The sequence below is a fragment of the Epinephelus lanceolatus genome, chromosome 11 (assembly GCF_041903045.1).
Source record: "Epinephelus lanceolatus isolate andai-2023 chromosome 11, ASM4190304v1, whole genome shotgun sequence".
Taxonomy (NCBI): Eukaryota; Metazoa; Chordata; class Actinopteri; order Perciformes; family Serranidae; genus Epinephelus; species Epinephelus lanceolatus.
Window position 1 is genome coordinate 24364688 of NC_135744.1, and position 18937 is coordinate 24383624.

Genomic DNA, 18937 nt, shown 5'->3' on the forward strand with positions numbered 1-18937 from the left:
TCCAGTTCAGCTGAAGTGCTCTGCCTGTTTCCCTCACTGGAACAATATCAACACTGGGTGGAAAAGCCTGCTTCCACGTAAAAAACAGACCAAAAACTGGGTTGAGCAGTGTTCTAATGGAGGAATTAAGCTGCCTAAAGCTAATGGAGCTAGTCTATTAGGTGGCAAATGCCCAATTTGGGTCTCAAATCCCACAGGGGGACATTTGAGAATCAAGATCAAGAACAAATGCGATGAAGGCCTGGGGTATTTTAATGAGCTGCTGGGTCATACTTACAAAGGAGACACAAGCAGCGAGCAGCAGGATCCTGACCAGGAGGTCTTCAAACTGCTCCACCACCAGCTCCCACAGGGACTTGCCTGAAATATGCATAGACAAATACACGTCACACACCTTCATGCATCACACTCAATTCAAAGTTTGAGGCCTCTAAGAAGACAAAGTATGCCCTTATACTTAAGGGTGGAAAGGATCTGTAACATGTATTGACATTAGATCCTTAGTGCTGACAATCCCTGTATTTACAGAGGAGCAGTTGTGTACGTCCATAGGTGGAAAGCTGCAGTAGTGTACACTCCCAAAGTTTAGCCCTCAGTCTACAGAAAAGAAAAGATCCTGGCTCAAGACACTTAATCAGATAGTAAAGGGAGGCGATGGCAGTACGCTGGAAAAATCAATATTTACCTTCTTCAGCTGGGAGCTCTGTGGGTGTCACACCACGCCGGTTGTAAAGGAATCAAATTGGCGGGGCCGAAGAGAGAGAGGAGAGGGAGGGGTTGGAGGGTGGAGGAGAGACACAAAGAGCAGTTAGTACATTTGATTATCTCAGCCTGACTTTGAGATGCTCATGTACAAATTGCTCTGCAGAATCGTTCTGCTGGGTTGTGATGAGGAAATACTCAATGGAGGAACTCGGAGCAACAACACTGCTGGATTATTATCTGCTGCTGTGTTATTACTGACGGCAGTAACAACCAATCCAATAAGGAGGACAAAAAATGACCCAAGTAAATGTCTAAATAAATACAGGAATAAATAAATATGTAAATATGTAAATAGATATATACAGAAGTAAATAAATAATTGCGGAAACAAATAAATAAATGTCTAAATAAATAGAGTAATACAAGGAATACAAATATAAATACAGAAGTAAATAAATGAACATGACACTAAATAATTAATAAATGCAGAAATAAATAAATGTATACATAAATACAATTTCAAAAAAAATAAATCAATTCTTAATTATTAAATAAAAGAATAAATATATTGAGCAAATACATGTGTGGATATAAACAGATAAATGCATCAATAAATAAAAATTGATAATTAAATAGGGCATGAATAAATAAATATCCTAAATTAATTTTTACATATTTGTACACCAACATTTATTTAATTCTGTATTTATATATTTAATTATTTATTTCCCTGTTCATTTATTTAATCATGTTTTCATTCATTTATTTATGCATTTATTTATGTATCTATTTATTTATTACTGTTTTTACTTATTTATTTCTTGAATAGTAGATAAATAAACATCTTATATTTCTACATTTTTGTACAATTACATTTATTTGCTTCTGTAGTTGCTTATTAAATCCTGCATTTATTTATGCATTTGGTTATTATTGCATTTCATTTTTTACAATAATTTCTTTGTTTCTGTATTCATTTATTTATTTTTTTATTGATACTTTGGTCTTTTTCAGTCCTCCATAATCTAAGTCTAGAATACGCTATTGAGAAAAACTATCCTTTATGGATTTTCCAGTCAGGATGTTTTAAATTCTTTATTGTAGCTTCAGGCCGATAGTATCAACCGAGCTGCATAATGACTCTCAGAACACATCGCCAACACAGATACTGTAATAACAAACAGCTTCATAACGCCTTTGATAGTAGTACGATTGCTCATCTCCTGCTCTAGTGAAAGTAAACTGAATAAACTGACTAAACACAGCCTATGAATGCTTTCATATCACCTGTAAGATGGGACTCCATAAGTCTTCTATGAAATATGTACATTTTTGTGCATGTCCACCCTTAATCTTGAAAGCTTGTATAAATATATTTATTATAGATAATAAGCTAAATCAAATCAGCAGCAGTTTTGATAAAGAATTATTCAAGTAAAATGAGAACTACTTACTGGTTCCAACTTCTAGTGTAAATCAATTTTCTCTCAGTTTAGATGGTTAGTCGGACAAAACTTTACGTTACTTCATGCTCTGGAAAGTTGTGATGCATGATTTTCCTTTCTTTTTTTAATGTCAACCAATGTTTTAATTAACTGAAAAAAAATAACTGGAAGTTCAAACACTGAAAACAATCAGTAGTTTGAGCCCTATCTGAAATGACTTTTTAATTAAAACTAACATTTCTGAGATTGTCCAGGCAACAATTTTCCTTAATCAGAACTGTTCAAAGTTCATTGACTGTCCTTCTACAACACCGGGCAGCACGAAAAAAAATGCAGATTTAGTCCCTTTCGGCTACACAATAAAGAACCAAAGAAGTCAGAGTTGTCATAATACTTGAATTCTAACTCTGACACAAGACCTTGGAAAATGTCAATATTCAATACCATTTTTTATACCATGGGGAAAATTGACATTAAGGGTATACACATTACATTTCTTGGTTAGTAGCAGTAAACAGCAGAATGACTGTCGTAAACATTACAGGTGAGAAAGCATGTGAGCACAGCTAGTAACGGTGTATTGATACTACAGAAGACGAGTCTTGAAACATTTTCAGATATTTAGACTAGGGATAGACCGATAAGGATTTTTTAGGGCCGATGCCGATACCGATTTTTTTCCATCACCCTTAGCCGATGACCGATTATGGACTGCCGATTTTCTTGAGCCAATATTTGGGGCCGATACTGCTTTTGCTCCCTCAATTTACATCAAAAAAATGACACAATGATAACAAATATTACAGGTCTCAAGTTTAAAATAAGAAACATTTATTGAACAGTAAAAAATACTAAAAAAAGATGGGAAGTTGAGGTAGAACAGGTAGAATATTATTATTATTATACATTCAAATAAAAAAAAAAGAGTTCAGTGCTCTTAAATCTTCCAGTAATGTCTTTATAAAATAAACAAATATTTAAGCTGAAGCATAAATAAAACAACAACTACTGTACACAGTAGGATTCAACAGCTCTGTTCAACTTAACCACATACTTTCAAATGAAAAAAAGTGCCAGGGAAAAATAAATCCGCCAACCCACATGCGTATCGGCCGATGCCGATACAAGTAAAAAACTCAAATATCGGCCCGATATATCGGCCGGCTGATGTATCAGTCTATCCTTAATTTAGACTCAATATGTATCTATAAATCGATATTTTTGATAACACAAATTTCTGTAGCGCATTTTTTTAAATTTGCATATGGAGACTGATGTTCTCTGGGCAGTCAGCTAGGGCTGCTGCTTGATCTACAGATTGTACTTACACATTTTTGTATTCCCACTGCCACCACAGACACAAAGACCATAGAAGCGAATCAAGAGAGAGACCACTAGGCAGCACTGACCAAATCTGAACTAAGATTCTGTTATTGCGTTGTCTATTTTTCACCTTAAATGTTTTCAGAAACATATTTTAGTGCCTTGTTTAACCACAATACAAGATAATTTGTTACCAGATGGTTGCCATATTGTTTTCAGATGAGTAATATTACCTCACTCACTTATTTACTGGTCCAGCACGGCACAGTGCATCCTGACAGTTGAAGGTTTTCTACCTCTTGAGCAAAAGTAAATGCCACATCCCTTTTCCTCCGCTTTCTCTGGTTGTATAACAATTTCAAAAATATTTGTGTCTTTCTACTGCATAGACAGCCCAGTCTTATGAAAAGATCATCTTTCCAGTGGGGAAATAACTTTTTCAAGAGCTCAATCTGGGATGTTATGATGGAGCAAGGTCTCTGTGAGGATGTGGGCACGACAGTCTCCGATCTCCCATTGCTGGTTTAGCCTGAGCCTTATTTCATCTATTCCACTGGATGGGGTAGTGGAACAGCCCGAGGTCCAAGCTGGGCCACCCTAGCTCCTATCCTGGCTCTCTTTCCTCTCTGTTTTAGGGGCGGTCACACCACCCTCAGTGGTGTTTGGTCCGGCTGGACTGGCTGGGTGGTCGGCCGATGCTGTGGGCAGCGATCGTCTTAGGGACCACGGGGCATTTAATCATCCCTGTGTTTCCTTGTCCAAAGTTGATAAGTGTGCCTTTGTCATGGGAAGCATGAATGTCATTAACATTCATTCTGCAGCCCCCAGTCTCTAAACTGTAAACCCAGTATGTGCATCAGTGTGGGGGTAAGCTCCCACAAAAACAAATCTCAGAATCAGAAATGTTGCTCTTTTCTTTCACATCGTCTCGTCATTTTTCATCTGTCATCTGAGAAGAAAAGCTGTATTTTTGGGACATTTTGAAGCGAGCCGTGCTTCTTATCTGATTTGATTACCAGAACACAACACCCACCACACGCATGAGTCACCAGTGTGAGTAGAAAACACATCAGTCATATTCTAAAAACATTCCAATTGACAAGTACTGTTGATCAGTGTCACCACAATGAGACACAGGCGCGCTTAGTCACTGCGTTTGTCAGGTCCTCATCAAGTCCAACGCAAAGCTACGACCAAACAGCTCCAGCGTAACAAACCACATCCATCACATCTGAGGAACATGAGGAGTGATAATAACATATATCTGATGGGCAACTTCTCTCTGCTCCATTTTGTTCATCAAAGTCTCTGTTTTGTCATAATTTCTTTCTGGAAAGTGTGCTGTCGCTTCTTTCAGCAGTGGAAACCTCGTGTTGCTCTGCATGTTTTGACCAGACGGCACTACACGAGTATCAAACGTGACCCTGTGGAGAGAGGGGCTGGAAAGAGGAAGGACCATGACGTGAGCCCGCAGCCTCCTTCCAAAAACAAAAACCTTGCAGCCACTCACATTACACATGCCACAGGCGGAAAGAGAAATTATTTCACATCATGACTTCTGGGATCGGTCCACGGCTCTAAACTGGGCTTTTCTGTACACACATCTATTGCACGTTTGTCTGTCCTGGGAGAGGGCTCCGTCCTCAGTTGCTCTTCCCGAGGTTTCTTCCATTTGTTTCCCTATTAAAAGGGATTTTTTAGGGGGTGCTCATTCGAGCCCCATGAGGCAAATTTGTGATATTAGGCTATATAAGTAAAACTGACTCAGTTTGACTTTTTGGTGGTCAAAAGACCGCAAAAGCAATCTGGGAATTTAAGCAATTATTTGATCATTTCAGGTGGAATAATTTTCCTAATTCAGTTAGTAATAAAACCACAGAACCACAAAACAGTTTGTTGCAGAACAAAGAAGCTGTCAAAGAACAGAACCTTGATTTAATAACGCCTCCAGTCAAGCCTGCACACGATCTGATGAATATTACCAGTTTTGCAAAGACAACCTGCTCTGGAGGCCTGCCGCCCTGTGCAGAGGCTGTCTCTCAACCCTGTGAAGGACCGTCCTCAGCCTGCGTAATAATAGCTGATGATGAGTCATTGTGAAGAGTTTTTCAAACTTGCTGTCTGGAGGCTTTTCAGAGTTCAGGTTAGACATGGTTGAACTCACGGGGGACTTTTGGCTGCACTCTGCCGGCAGCAGCAGCAGCAGAAATGTGGAGAAGTGGGTTCTGCTGTTTTCCATGCTCAACCAGTCTGACATGAGCCTGTTTCCCCATTACTGTGCCTCCCTGGCTGTATAATGTTTTTATGGCAGACAGGCTGGCTGCGAATTGAGAGCTGGAGACAAAGATGGACTGACTGAAAGGACAAGACAGAGAGAGAGGAGGGGGGAAGGAAAAAGAGAGAGAGAGAGAAGAGGGGGGAGGGAAAGGGCTGGAGGTGTTGAACGGGGTTCCCCGGCTTCCCTCTGCCAAGGATTCCCTCACAGTCATCTGGGCTGTGTCAACCCGAGGCTTGCCCAGGCACATTCCTGAATACTGACTTCACCTCTCTCTCTCGCCGTGTCCCTACAGCACCTCCCGCTTCCCCCTGCCCTCCTCCCTCCCCGCCCAGACAATGAATAAAAGAGCTTGTTTACTTGCAGCAGCGCGGAGCAGAGGGGAGACACTTCCTGGAGACAGTTGCCAACAACAGCAGGGAGCTGCTTTCTGTGTCCAGAGAGTCGGGAAGAAAAGCAGGAAACTGGCCATCTATCTATCCGCGCTGCAGTCCATGTGCTGATAAAAGAAGCTTTCACTGTTTCTCTTTTTAGTCCGACTAAGTCTATTAACAAATTACAGCCCAGATTAAACATCACATCGGTGTGGTTAATCAGTATTAACAAGCTTAGAGTTCAGGCCCTTCTTGTGTAAACTACAAACATGAGAAAGTTTTCAGCAGTTACCATGGTGACGTGGTTTGTGAAGGCTCCTTGAAAACGAGCGATTCACGAGGTGATGTGCCAGTGTCTGTCAAAACTGACCAAGAATATCTGTTATGCAATCAGCAGGGCCTTGATGCAGCACGTTGTGACTGCAGGAATCAGAAACTCCACACATTCTGATGCTGCTAATGCACAGTTAGCATGAGTGCTAGCGTGCCAGAACCTCCAGATAAACAGCCAGCAGCCAGCTGGGTGAGTGTGAGCAAGGAGGCTTAGGTAGAGTGGGTGCAGAGAGGCATAGTGGGTGCATGAAGTATAGGAAGATTGGGTGCATGGAGGCAAAAGCAGATTGGGTGCATGGATGTACAATAGGTGCATGGAGGTACAGCAGTAAGACCTGCGCTGCTTTAGTTATACCCTTATTCCACCAAAATTAGTGTAAATGAGGTTTTTTTTAAATGTACGAAAACCCACTAAAAATAGGAAATAGACTTCTTTCCCATTGCCGGTAGACGAGTATTTCTTTTATCTTGTTTTTTTTCTGGTGTGTCACGTTCAGCTACATGAATACACTGAAAACAAGATAGTAAAGTGTAGAAAGCAGCATGGAGGTCAGTGAAAATGTTACAGTGGTTCCTTCTATTTTATATCTATTATTTATTCAGTTTGTTTGTTTTTCAAATTCGGTGCAGACTAATTTAAAATGATTTCTGAGCGCTGCTTGGACAGAGACAGATGGACTTTTGTGGCAGCGCGTCATTGCATCACACTGGAAAAGGAGCAAAAATTAGCACATTCACCCATGGGCCCACCACCTCTCCCACTTGAGCGCAAGACACATTAACTTTGTGGTTTGTGGTCTCTTTGAGGTTAAATGTTTTGGCCATTTTGTGTTGTAGTCAATTTGTGTCTCCTTGCAGTTCCTTTGCATCTCTTCGTGGTCTTTTTGAGCCTCATCTTGGTCGGTACATGTTAATTCACGTGATATCTTGCAAGTGAAGGCCAGGGGGCCCTTACCTGTTAAGTAATCCATCAGTGCATCCACCCCACGTCACATTTCCAGCACTGCCAGTCAGAGCTGATCAGAGGTGGAGCTGATAAAAGGAGCCGATAAAACTGGTGACTACTGCAGAGTCATTTGTCTTGGGAGTGAATTCCGACTATGTCCTTTCACATTAAATACAAAAGCCAGATGTAAGAAGGTGTTAGTGGGTTTTTTGTCCGATGGGAAAGGGGCTTAATTGGCTCCAGCTCCAGGATCCCACTCCATCCACTGACCATGAGAATGTGAAACGGTCTATAAATATCATGAGGGCTACCCCTAATGACACAGTCTACTATAGCTTCCTATATCTGCTCACTCTCCTAATGTAGGCTCCCACCGGAAAAGCTCCGAATGCATTAACCAGATCAAATGTGAATTATGAATGTACCCCATTCTCCTCACTAACCTTATTATCTCTGCTACACAGAAGCCATCGCAGGTAACTGCAGCAGAGATGTCTGACAAAGTCAATGTTTCCTCCATTCACATAAATGTCAATGGAGGGCTTCCCTTCTCCGAATAAGTCTTACGCAGCAATGTCAAGTGGGTGAGTGTCGGTGTGAGCATATTCTGGAGCCCCGCTGACCTCTGAACAGCCACGCTGAGGATCAGAGCAGCGACAGAGAAGGAAGCGGTACCAAGTCACTAATCACTCCTCTGCAGTATAATGACATGTAGCTACTCTCCAGTCATTATAAGCTCACAAACCTCACACTGGATTAAAGCTGCTGCACTCAAATACAAGGCTCACACAAAAAAGGACTTAGAGCAAGCAGCTCTGCGAGGTGGTGCTTTGCGCTAAATGCTATCACAGGCATGCTAACATGCTCACAATGACAATGCTACATGCCAAGCAGGTATGAGTTCACTGTGTTCATTATCTGAGTTTAGTGTGTTAGCATGCTAAAATTTGCCAGTTAGCATTAAACACAACATGGTGAGGCTGATGGGAGTGTCATTAGTTTTGCAGGCATTTACTGGTGCAGGTATGAAGTTTTTTATAACTCCAACCCAGAAGTTAGCATCACACTGGTTCCCTCGTCAAAAAGCCAATGGGATTTCTCCAATGGATTCTGGATTATTGCAGAAAAGTCCATGGCAAACAAAAGTTGATGATATTTAGGCTACATGTTTTGTTCACAAGTGTATGATTTCTGAAGCGTAAATGCAAACACCAGATGTAAAAAGCTAATGCTGCACTATAGACAAACTATACCATGGGCCCCTTACTTTAACAGCTCCACCACTAAGCCCCCAACTTGTAATTTGATTTTAGGCACTCATCTCTTCAACAATAACCTTTCCTTTAGTGTGACCTGAACTAGTGAGAACAGTTTTCAAGAGCATGACACAACAAGCCTATAAAGTCGGGCTAATAAGTAGATGAGTTTCCATGTTCAGCCTGATGACATTTCATGTTCCTGCCAACCTCTGTAGTTTTGCCTTTATTAAGACACATAACATCCTCAAAATTCACAAGTTGAGTTATTTACTGAAATATCTTATGTCTCTTAAAAAATGGTGAAAATATCTTAGACCTTATTTCAGGCCCATAACCACAAACCCATTTAAAAAACCCACTGACATCAAGACGAGGGAACTGGGAGTGCTAAAATGCTAACTCATTTCCAGGTCTCATTACTGCAGCACTATATTATAAACCAAAGTGCTGGACGAACTAAATTTTTTCCTGCTGATGTCATTGCATGAGAAGTTTAGCTGTGGCAATATGTCACTGAAAACCAGAACCAGACATGTTTACCTCATGGTGAGGACACATTCGGGGGATCATAAAAGTCAGTAGGATATATCCTCCTGAAATATTGCGCCAATCCATTCAAGTTTAATGGTCAAAAGTTATACTGGTTTTAAGTCTATGCTAAACTGGTGGGCCAACATGACCATCCCTGGAGCCACATAGCCAAAAACAGTTACTTTGAACACATGTTGTGACAGCTGAAGAGCTGTTTTTAGCTTTCTAAATTAATAGTGTTTTAAATTAATAGTCAAACTGTAATGCTTCATTAAAAGTGCAGCACAGTTTATAACTAAATTATCATGAATAATTATAATGCCCGTTGAATTATTTGATTGACAAGTTGCAGATATATTTCCCCAACTAACGGGGCAAATGTTTAAAACCTGCAGAAACATCCAGACTCCCAAACTGAAATGACCCTGACTTTAGTGCTGTGTTGCATACTCTGGACAAAGAGAGGAAATAATGGTTTCATTTCAATGAGAGGCAAAGAAATATAAAGGGGAAAGAGACCAGTGGAGAAGACGCTCCTCTCAATACAATGAATATTATTTTAGCTATGTTTGCTTAACTGATCAACCTGTACTTCTCTCCATGCCGGGAACACAGAAAGGAAATGTGCACTGAGCTGCACTGAGATAAGTTTTGTGAGGCTAATCTCTGAAAGACTGTCGTGTCAGAAAAGGAGAATTAGTTTCAAAGTGGAGATTTTATCTTTTCTAGCCAATTAGGACGGAAAATGACACAAGATTCAGCTCAATGGCTGCTGCAGTTGCCCATTGGCTGGACTGTCTCTGACGTCATCAGGCTGTGATCAGGGAAAAAGAGACTGGATTTTTCCTCGTGATGTTGCACAGGATAGCAGCATGCTGGAGTTAAACTGCAGCATCACTCTCATATTCGTCCTGCGAGAGAATCTCAGACATGTCTCTGTGCATGCAAGTGACATCAATATTTAAGTTGCATATTTTGGGGATTTTTTACAAATAGAACCAAACCATTTCTTAGTGACTAGTGTGTTAATCTTGAATTCAACACATTTCGGTCAAGCTGATTGGGAAATTTCATTCACCACAAACACTGACGACCGTAAACCATCTGACAAACTGCTGATGATTTTCAAAGATAAGATATGTGTGTTTCTGCCTTTATTGCGTGCACCCATATACTGCTTGTTGCACATTCGACTCAGGCTTGAATAAACACCAAAAAAGCGCCATGTTCCACATTCGAGCAGTCACAGTATGATGAGGCGAGTTACAGAGGAAAAGGAAAAGGGCCTGTCAACTGAGCAGGACATGCATGAGGTGATTAGCACAGAGCTTGTATCTCGTCAGGGCTCGGAGCTTCCTCTTTAAGGTCACAGCTGTGCGAAGAACCACTTTTTGAACATCCCAACAGGCCAGCGAGGAGGATGGCACCCGGCCTCCCAGTAGCCAACAGAGAGGCTGAATGCTGTGAAAAATAGTCAGCAATCTCCCAAATGGCAGACTGAAATATCTGTGTTAACACCATGCTATTTATAGGGTTTATTCTGGGTTTAGAAACCAGAACGACACTTCTATCCAATCAAATGCCTGGTACATTGCAACTTTACTGATCTGAGCCCTGCAGCGATGGAGGCCATCCAAACTAGTGAACATTTCAAGCTGGGGTATCATTTTTTAAATAGTTAAAAAAAAATAACACATACACCCACAAATACCAAATGTATACGTCGCTGTACAAGATGGTGTGACTTTCAAAACCTACACTTTTATCAAACAGGATTAAATTCCTCTTTGATGTGAATATCATCAGATAAATCTGGTGAAATTCTTTTGTTTCCAACCAAATGGCCAGAACAAATGCAAACCACAGATACCTAACATTTGTAGGTTGATATGTGGTGGATACATTTAGAACTTTATGTTTCAACAACACAGTGGTTAACATGTGGTTAGGTTTAGGCACAAAACCCACTTGGTTATGGTTAGGAAAGGGTCGTGTTCGGGCTTAAAATATGTGGTTTTCGTGGCACTAGTCCGAAAGGAAACACACCAATGTCTGGTGAAAAACAACCACTTTTTGTGGCACTATCCCGGCAGGACACACAGCGATGTCTTGGTAAAAAATAACCACTTTTCATGCCACTATCCCACCAGGAAATGCAGCGATGCATCAGTAAAACAACAGCTTTTTGTGGCACCATCCCAGCAGGAAATGCAGTGATGTCTCGGTAAAAACACAACCGGTTTTGTCATTTGTTGGTCTCAAACAGTGGTCTGCAGCTTGGCAGGCATCTCGCCAAGATGACACACCACCCACCATCCCCTCCACCTCCTGATGACAAAGTCAGCTTATATACTATGTCACTTTGGAAACGTTGACATGATACGCATAAAATGTAAAAATGTAACATATTTGTGGTTTGCAGAAATGCTTAAGAGGTCGGAGAATTTTCTCAACACATTAAGGAACACTTCATCTTTCAGTTTTTGTCATTTGTGAAGAAACTAAAGCAGTCAGACAAATGTAGTGGAGTAAAAAGTCCAATTTTTATCTCTGAGATTTAGCAGAAGTATAAAGTTGCAGTAAGGGGAAAAACGTACCTGGAATCTGTACTTAAGTATAGTACTTGTGCAAATTTACTTAGTTACATTCCACTGCTGTAAATGAGATAAGAAGCGTTCATGTCTCCTCATGTCCTTTTCTGTTTTGACACTGGGCTTCATTGTTTTCTCTTTGCCAAACCTGTCCCCGTGAAGCGGTACAGGTTTCCACAACACATCCAAACACATGGCTTTTATAGTATTTACTTATTTTTCCAGGCAATGCAACCTACTGCACGTATAGCCCATATATCTGAAAGCTTTCAGATGATTTCACTTCATGGTCTGCCCTGAGGTCAGACACATACTGTACAGCATATGCTTGGTGCACACATAGCCCCCTCCTTCAAACACAAACACCTCTGAGTACACGTCTCCCCAGCGCAGCGGGCCGTGATGCAGCAGAGCGTCCGGGCAGCAGACGGCAGTGACTCAACATCATGTCACCATGAGGGCTCGATGGTGACTGACAGATGCAGAGGTGGGAGGGAAGGAGACAAGTGACAAGCTAGAACAGGATCACAGCTCCTTTGAAGGCGGCTGGGCAGGCACACACTGAGCCCACTAGAACAGGGAAGTGACTCAACACCCCAAGGACTTCAAATTACTTTTCTACAACTTAACTCTCTCTTTTTTTTTGTTTTTTTGTTTTTTTTTACAGCCCACACAGCTCCAACACTGTTACCACAATTTAATTCTCAACTGGACTGAATTGTCAGAACAAGTGACAGTGAAGTAGAGGCCAAGAGAGTGTTGCAATGTGCGACCTGTGTTACGTGTGGAGGAGGAGCAGGAAGCGGCAAAATGTCTATTTCAAACACAGGAGCGAGTAAAGTCAGGCTGCTTTTAATGTCGAGTTGCAGAACAGGAAGAGAAAAAAACAGCATTGAGTGAGATCCCACTAGAGGAAGTTGTAATTATTATTCGCAGCAGAAACCAGAGTGAGGGAAGTGCAGTAACGTTGCGTAATTCACCGAGGATGGTATTACCTACAAGCAGTAACATCAGACACCTCTGGGATGCTTCAGTGACAGAAAACAAAACATGTTTTTGGTGCCAGAGGGTTTATTATACAAGCTCACACATCTAATAATCAATAAAATAATTAAAATGACATATGAGATCAACAGAAGCTCAGCGTGTGCAGAGTGCACTAACCAACAGATGAAGATAGGTTGGTTGTTGGGCAGGATGTCTTTGATATTGTATCATATTCACTGCATCATGATGGTGCAACAACATGCATCACTAGGTAGTTCAACCTGAATATGTTGCGCAATCGTGCTCTTCAAATGAAGGGAGTGTCAAAGGACATTTTTAGACTCATCCTGAGGCTCTCAAGCCGAACAAGTAATTTATTTAACATTCTTTGATCAATAATGCCTCTTAATTTAACACTTTAAAGTCTGAAGAAGCTTTGACTGCGTCATTCACGAGATTATAAAGCAGAAAATTCTCTTGAATGTTAAAAGAAAGAAAGAAGAGGAATCAATAAATTAACACCCTCCTGTCTTTCCTGGACGCTCCCTCACCTGTGCGTCAGCACCTTCTTTGACACTTGCTGCTGAGGTAAACCCCACCTCCAAAACGTTGATTGCTCATGAGGACAGCATGCCCTTTCTGTTAATGAATGGATTGCGCCTTTGAAATTGAGGTTGTGTGAGTGCACGGGACACAATCTTCAAACACCCCAAACTGTAACAGCACAAACATTCTTGGTCCACCCACACACAAAGAGACAGAGGCCTGCGACTTCCTCTACTACATCAGAACACAGTGGAAGTGATGAACTGTCTTGTAAACTGAGGTGCTTGTAGTTCTCGGTAAATAAGCTACATGTCTTTGTGTGAATGATGTTGCAAATAAAAAAAAAAGAGAAGAAGTCCACAAATGAGAGGTGTGAATAAAAGGTCAGCCCCTTCTTTCCTGCAGCGACAGCGCAGACTGCTTCATAGAAAAAGCAGCCATGCTAATTTTCCAACATCTCAGACAGGGATCAGAAACTGTGACGCTGCTCATCGGGGTTTCACTGTCACAGCACATGAGACTGCCGACATGAAGCTGGCACTTACCTGTCATTATTTACAGCGCACCAACATTTTATGTGCTTTCCAATGAGCATCATAATAAACAGCAATGTCAAATCAATAATCTCTAATAAGACAAGAACTTGAGCCACTCTGCCATTAAACAAATTAATGAGACAGTTTAGCTTTAAAGATGTAATATGTAACTTCTGTGCATTAAAACAACTAAACTACTGTTATATAATTGTTGAGTTGTGTGCTTACATTATCCCAAATGTTTCCAACAATGTTCTAACCCTAAAAAAGCTGTCTGTTTTAATCAAGAACACAGTCTGTGTCATTTGGTCGCCGTCGCCTTTTAGAGGCATTACATCCCATTTGTGCATGCATCAGGATTGTGGTTATTTGCCAGAAGCTGTCATAAATTGATATTTTATCTGGTTTTAAGCCACAATTTTACAATATACTTTGTAGATCTTGGTTGTTTCTAACTACATGTTTTCACTGGATGACAGATTCTAGTCATCATGCGTCTAGATCTTAAGCTATCAGAGAAACAAGCTGAGCAAACGTTAGCAGCAGCTTGGCTCCAGCCCCTTTCACGCCGAACAGCATCCGAGAAACACTGATTTTAACGTGAAACTGCTTTATTCAGTGTTTTTACCGGCTTCAATCACCTGGGTCCTTTGTTTTGGAGAGGAAGAGACCTCTGCGGATGATTCAGCTCTCAGTTAAATTCTCCTAAACATATGGATCTTTAGTTATCAGAGAAAAAAGGAGAGCACACAATAGCAGGAGCTGTGCTAGCAGCCCCGCCACAATGAGCCAAACAGTGTCGAAGAAACACTGATTTGTTACATTAAACTGTTTTATTCAGTGTTCTTACCAGTTTAAATTATCTGGTCGATTTATTTTACAGAGGAGGAGACCTCCACAGACAATTTGGCACCTGGTCAAAACCTCCTTAACAATATACGCTGAAGGAATTCTAATGTAGAGGAACTGACTGCCATGACGGTATCGGTCTGTCCTGTGGCAGAAAATTACGCACTGTGTTTAAATTTGAATGGATGACGCCATGTATACTAAGACGTGAACCAGGCCAAAACATCTGATCCCCCCGACATGTTCAACTTCCAAGTTATCTATAGAAGCAATGAGGCAAGACGCACTCATCATGTTTTAAATGTGGGGACAGCTAACAGCTAACAGCTGACACTTCTCAGATGTTTCTGGAAACCGGCAGTGGTTTTACTCTCTCATCCATCCCAGAAATCTCACGGGGGAGTCTGAGCCACACATGTCACATCGTCCTCCCTGCATGTCAGCACCTCCTTCTTCTGAGGAGGAGGACACTTGGAGCTGTGCGATGGCGGTGAAATCACAGCAGATCGTGTCAGTCTCACATCCTATTTGCGTTCTCATGTCCAAACAGATGCACAGTGACTTTGTGTAGATGCACAATGGACATCTTGTTTATGGACATGTTGATTAAAGGTTAATGACCCTGCTGATAATAAGATCCTGCTGCCTCAGAGTGAAACACTGTGTCTGCATGTCAGTGTCAGCGAGGCAAGCAGCATACCACCCGCAAACAAGCTTTGAGTGGACGCTCCCTGGAACAAAACATCAAGGCTCACACAGAGACCTTGCAGTCAACTACAAGGTCTGCGGTTTGTGAGCAGCAGAGGGGAAGGAGCTGCTCGGCAGCCGTACATCACTCTGCAACGACATGTACTAAAATAGTAAACAAGCCAATTTAACGCACTTTCTTCCTCTTATTTTTTGGCTTGTGGAGGAGCAGCTACAGCGGGTAACCTCTCTGGAGTCAGTCCCAAAAAAGGGAAAAGAGGGTATTCCCTGCTACCAGTATCTGTACTGCGCTCGCACAAAGCAGGAAGTTCACAGCTAAAAGCGAAAGAGATGTTATCTGTGGCAAGACGTTGCTTTTTTTTCCATGAAGTCATCACAGGCCCCTGGGTAGAGTGGCTGGCTGCAACAAAAGGGCTACTGTTTGATGGGCACAATGTGCCGCTCTGCTCCCCGGCTCAGCCACACATGCAAATGACAGGCCAGGAGGGAAAGGTGTGGTGATGTCAGGTCAGAACTCAATGCAAAGACACACGGGAAGTTGTATCTTCTGATAAATGGTATCTTTAGTGCTTTGTGATCTTAATCCTGCACAAACTGCTCAGTAATCAGTCTAAAACAGTCACATTGGACATATTTGTTATATTATTTTTTATCTTTTTCATATTTTTATTGCAATTTTTCTTTTCCATATTTATTTTCTTGACTTTTGCAGTACTTTATTTTTCATTTCTTGTAATTATGTTTTTACCATGCACCAAATACCAAAGGATTTTTCCTTGTAAGTGAAAACCTCTTGGGCAATAACCCTTAATATGAGTCTAATCGCTCTAAATTGTTAAATGACTAAACATGATCTACTTCCCTGTCCTGTAATGTGAACTGGAAAGTATATGCCATGTGGAGAACAACTGTTGAAAGTGAAAACAGGTTGTTCAAGATTTTCTGTTTCATTATCTCCACCGTCTCATCCTCTTCTACTCCCAGCAGCCTGTGAGCCTGCTGCCTGCTCTTGCACTTCCTGATACAGGCATGACAGCCAGGGATGAGGCACATTACCATGTCAACACTTTTTCCATGAGAATAAAGCTTACTGCACCACATGCCACTTGCATAGTTTAAAGGAGACCTGACATGACCCCGAGGCACTGAGCTGGATAAAAAGATTTGGATTAATTAATTAAGTGAAATAAGTTCACTTGTACTGATATCTCTCCTCTATGTCCAGATGTGTCAACTTTAACCGGTGTGCAATGAATGATTTCAACACATGTGCATCAGTGAATGTGCCACTAATATTTCCACTGACTGTGCGCCACAGGGAATATCACTGGTTTGTTTTTTACGCGCACTATTTTGCAACACCCCGAACTGAAACGGCAGCAGTTGGATTTCCCTGCAAATCAATCGACACAGGCTGAAATACGCACCAGCTCTCATGTTGAATTAAGGTGGAAAATATATATATATCAAAGTACTCACCGTTCGGTCCATATTTCTCAAAATTGACTTTGACTTGTTCCAGAGTCAGCCCGGTGTTTTCGTTCACACCGAAGTTGTCTAAAACTTCAGTCGCCGATTTAGTGTGCGCATTTTCCATCTTGGCGGACTGGGCTTAGAAGATCAGATCGAAATGCATGTAGTTGAGTAACATCTACTGAGGCAATCGGAGGGTGTGCGGTGAGGGGGGAGGAAACCGCAGTAATTTCCACCGATGCACGCTGAGGCGGCTGAGTGTCGCTCGTTCGGTCTGCTCTGTCACCTGTCCCCCCTGAAGGAAAGCTCCGGCTCCGCGGAAAACACGCTGTTCCTGTTGCTGCTGCTGCTGCTGCCGCTGCTGACCGACTGCTGCTGCTGCTGCTGCTGCTACTTCATCTCCATCTGAAGGTGTGCTGTGTGTGCGCCGGGGCGCACCGCCTCTTCGCTGCTGAGCACTCTCTCCTGCGCTCCTATTGGCTGCGCGTACCTGAGCGGAGGGTTCCGCTGCCGCGTGCAACCACTTCAAACATCTTCCTTCAGAGCAGGATACATGCAGCTCCGACAGGCCTCATGTGTGTTTCAATGCAGGCTTTTTTTCTTTCAATCTTTATTGAAAAAACATTCAAATATACAAACACTGCAGATAAAAACTCAGCATGCATCTATATGCCTTACTTTACGCACATCTTCAGGACCATATTTCTATCTGTATATGACAATAAACTTTATTTATATAGCACCTTTCGAAACAGCTACAGAGTGCTGTGCAATAAAATTAAACACGAGAAGAATAAAACAAATAACGCGCCATAAATGTCATCTAGTAAAAGATAAAATAAAGATAATAGATGGGCATTAAAATCAATAAGTTAGCAATAAAATAGACAGACAGCTCAGATAAAGTCAGGGTTTCCTTTCTGCTTTCAGGAGAGACTTAAACAAAGCCAGTGACTCAGACAGCCTTGTGTCCTCGGGCTGTCATTTCAGAGCGTCGGGGCCCTGATTGCAAAACCTCTGTCCCCTTTAGTGTTCAGTCTGGACTCTGGGACAAACAGAAGCCCTCAGCCCGAGGATCTCAAACTACTTAAAGGTTCATAAGGGACTAACAGGTCTGAAATGTAATCTGGGGCCACGAGGAGCCTTAAAAGTAATTAATAAGATTTTAAAGTTTTAAAAATTTTAAAGTCAGTCCTAAAAAGAACAGGGAGCCCATGAAAGAGGCTAAAACTGGCGTGATGTGGTCCTGCTTAATGGGTTAAAAGCCTGAACAGTCTCTTGATTTTTGCAATACATAATTTGGAGTCTGCCAATAGTGTCCTCGGCTTCTCAGTCAGATCCACAGCGCCACCCTCTCACCCAAATATGGTCACTTCTGGCTCCAAAAACCAAGATGGTAAAACAAGAGTCTGCAAACCAATGGGAGATGTCACGATGGCTACATCCATTATTTCTATAGTCTTTGGCAGTGATACTCAACTTGCTTTCCCGTGGGGCCACTTTTGCAAAATGACAGGAGGCCAGGGGCCAGTCGCAGCAGCCTTGCACAGCTCAGGTGTGTGCAGGGGCGTTTATAGGATTTGAGGACATTCAGGGCTTATGCTGTGGTCACACCACGGGAGACACAGCAACAGGCTACAAGTCACTTTCAGGGGAAGCAGCTGACATGAAGCTACAAACTACAAAATTCTCAATTTGAATCAATTTAATTTAACTGTAAATTAGAAAATGGTTGGTGGGCCACCCAGCAACCTATTGCGCACCAGATTTGGCCCACAGGCCGTAAGTTGAGCATCACTGGTCTATGGCAATAACATATATTCTTACTGTGATGATGGTACAGAGAAACAAGAATATGAATATACGCAAAGGAAAAATAAATCTAAATAATAATCAAAAATAAATTTTAATAATATAAATTATATCAAGAAAAAAATGTTTATCTTTCAAAAGTTCACCTCACAGTTTGACAGTTATGTTACTTTTTAGTGTTTATAGAGAATGTGGAGGTATGTGTGGGATGGGGGCGCCATCTTGTGAGGTACTGTTATCTCTG

At 41.7% G+C, this 18937-nt stretch overlaps 1 protein-coding gene across 2 annotated transcripts in view; it reads right to left on the reverse strand.

The window, feature by feature from the left end:
• Positions 1-17310, reverse strand: part of atp2a3 (ATPase sarcoplasmic/endoplasmic reticulum Ca2+ transporting 3) — a 73172-nt gene extending 55862 nt beyond the window's left edge. For both annotated transcript variants that reach the window (XM_033644438.2, XM_033644445.2), the window contains exons 1-3: positions 16888-17310; positions 686-703; positions 278-360 (exon numbers count right to left, since the gene is read on the reverse strand). In XM_033644438.2, coding sequence (XP_033500329.1) covers positions 278-360; positions 686-703; positions 16888-17005 — 219 coding nt within the window. In that variant the 5' untranslated portion in view covers positions 17006-17310. The remainder of the gene's footprint in view (positions 1-277; positions 361-685; positions 704-16887) is intronic.
• Between the last annotated feature and the right edge of the window lie 1627 nt (positions 17311-18937).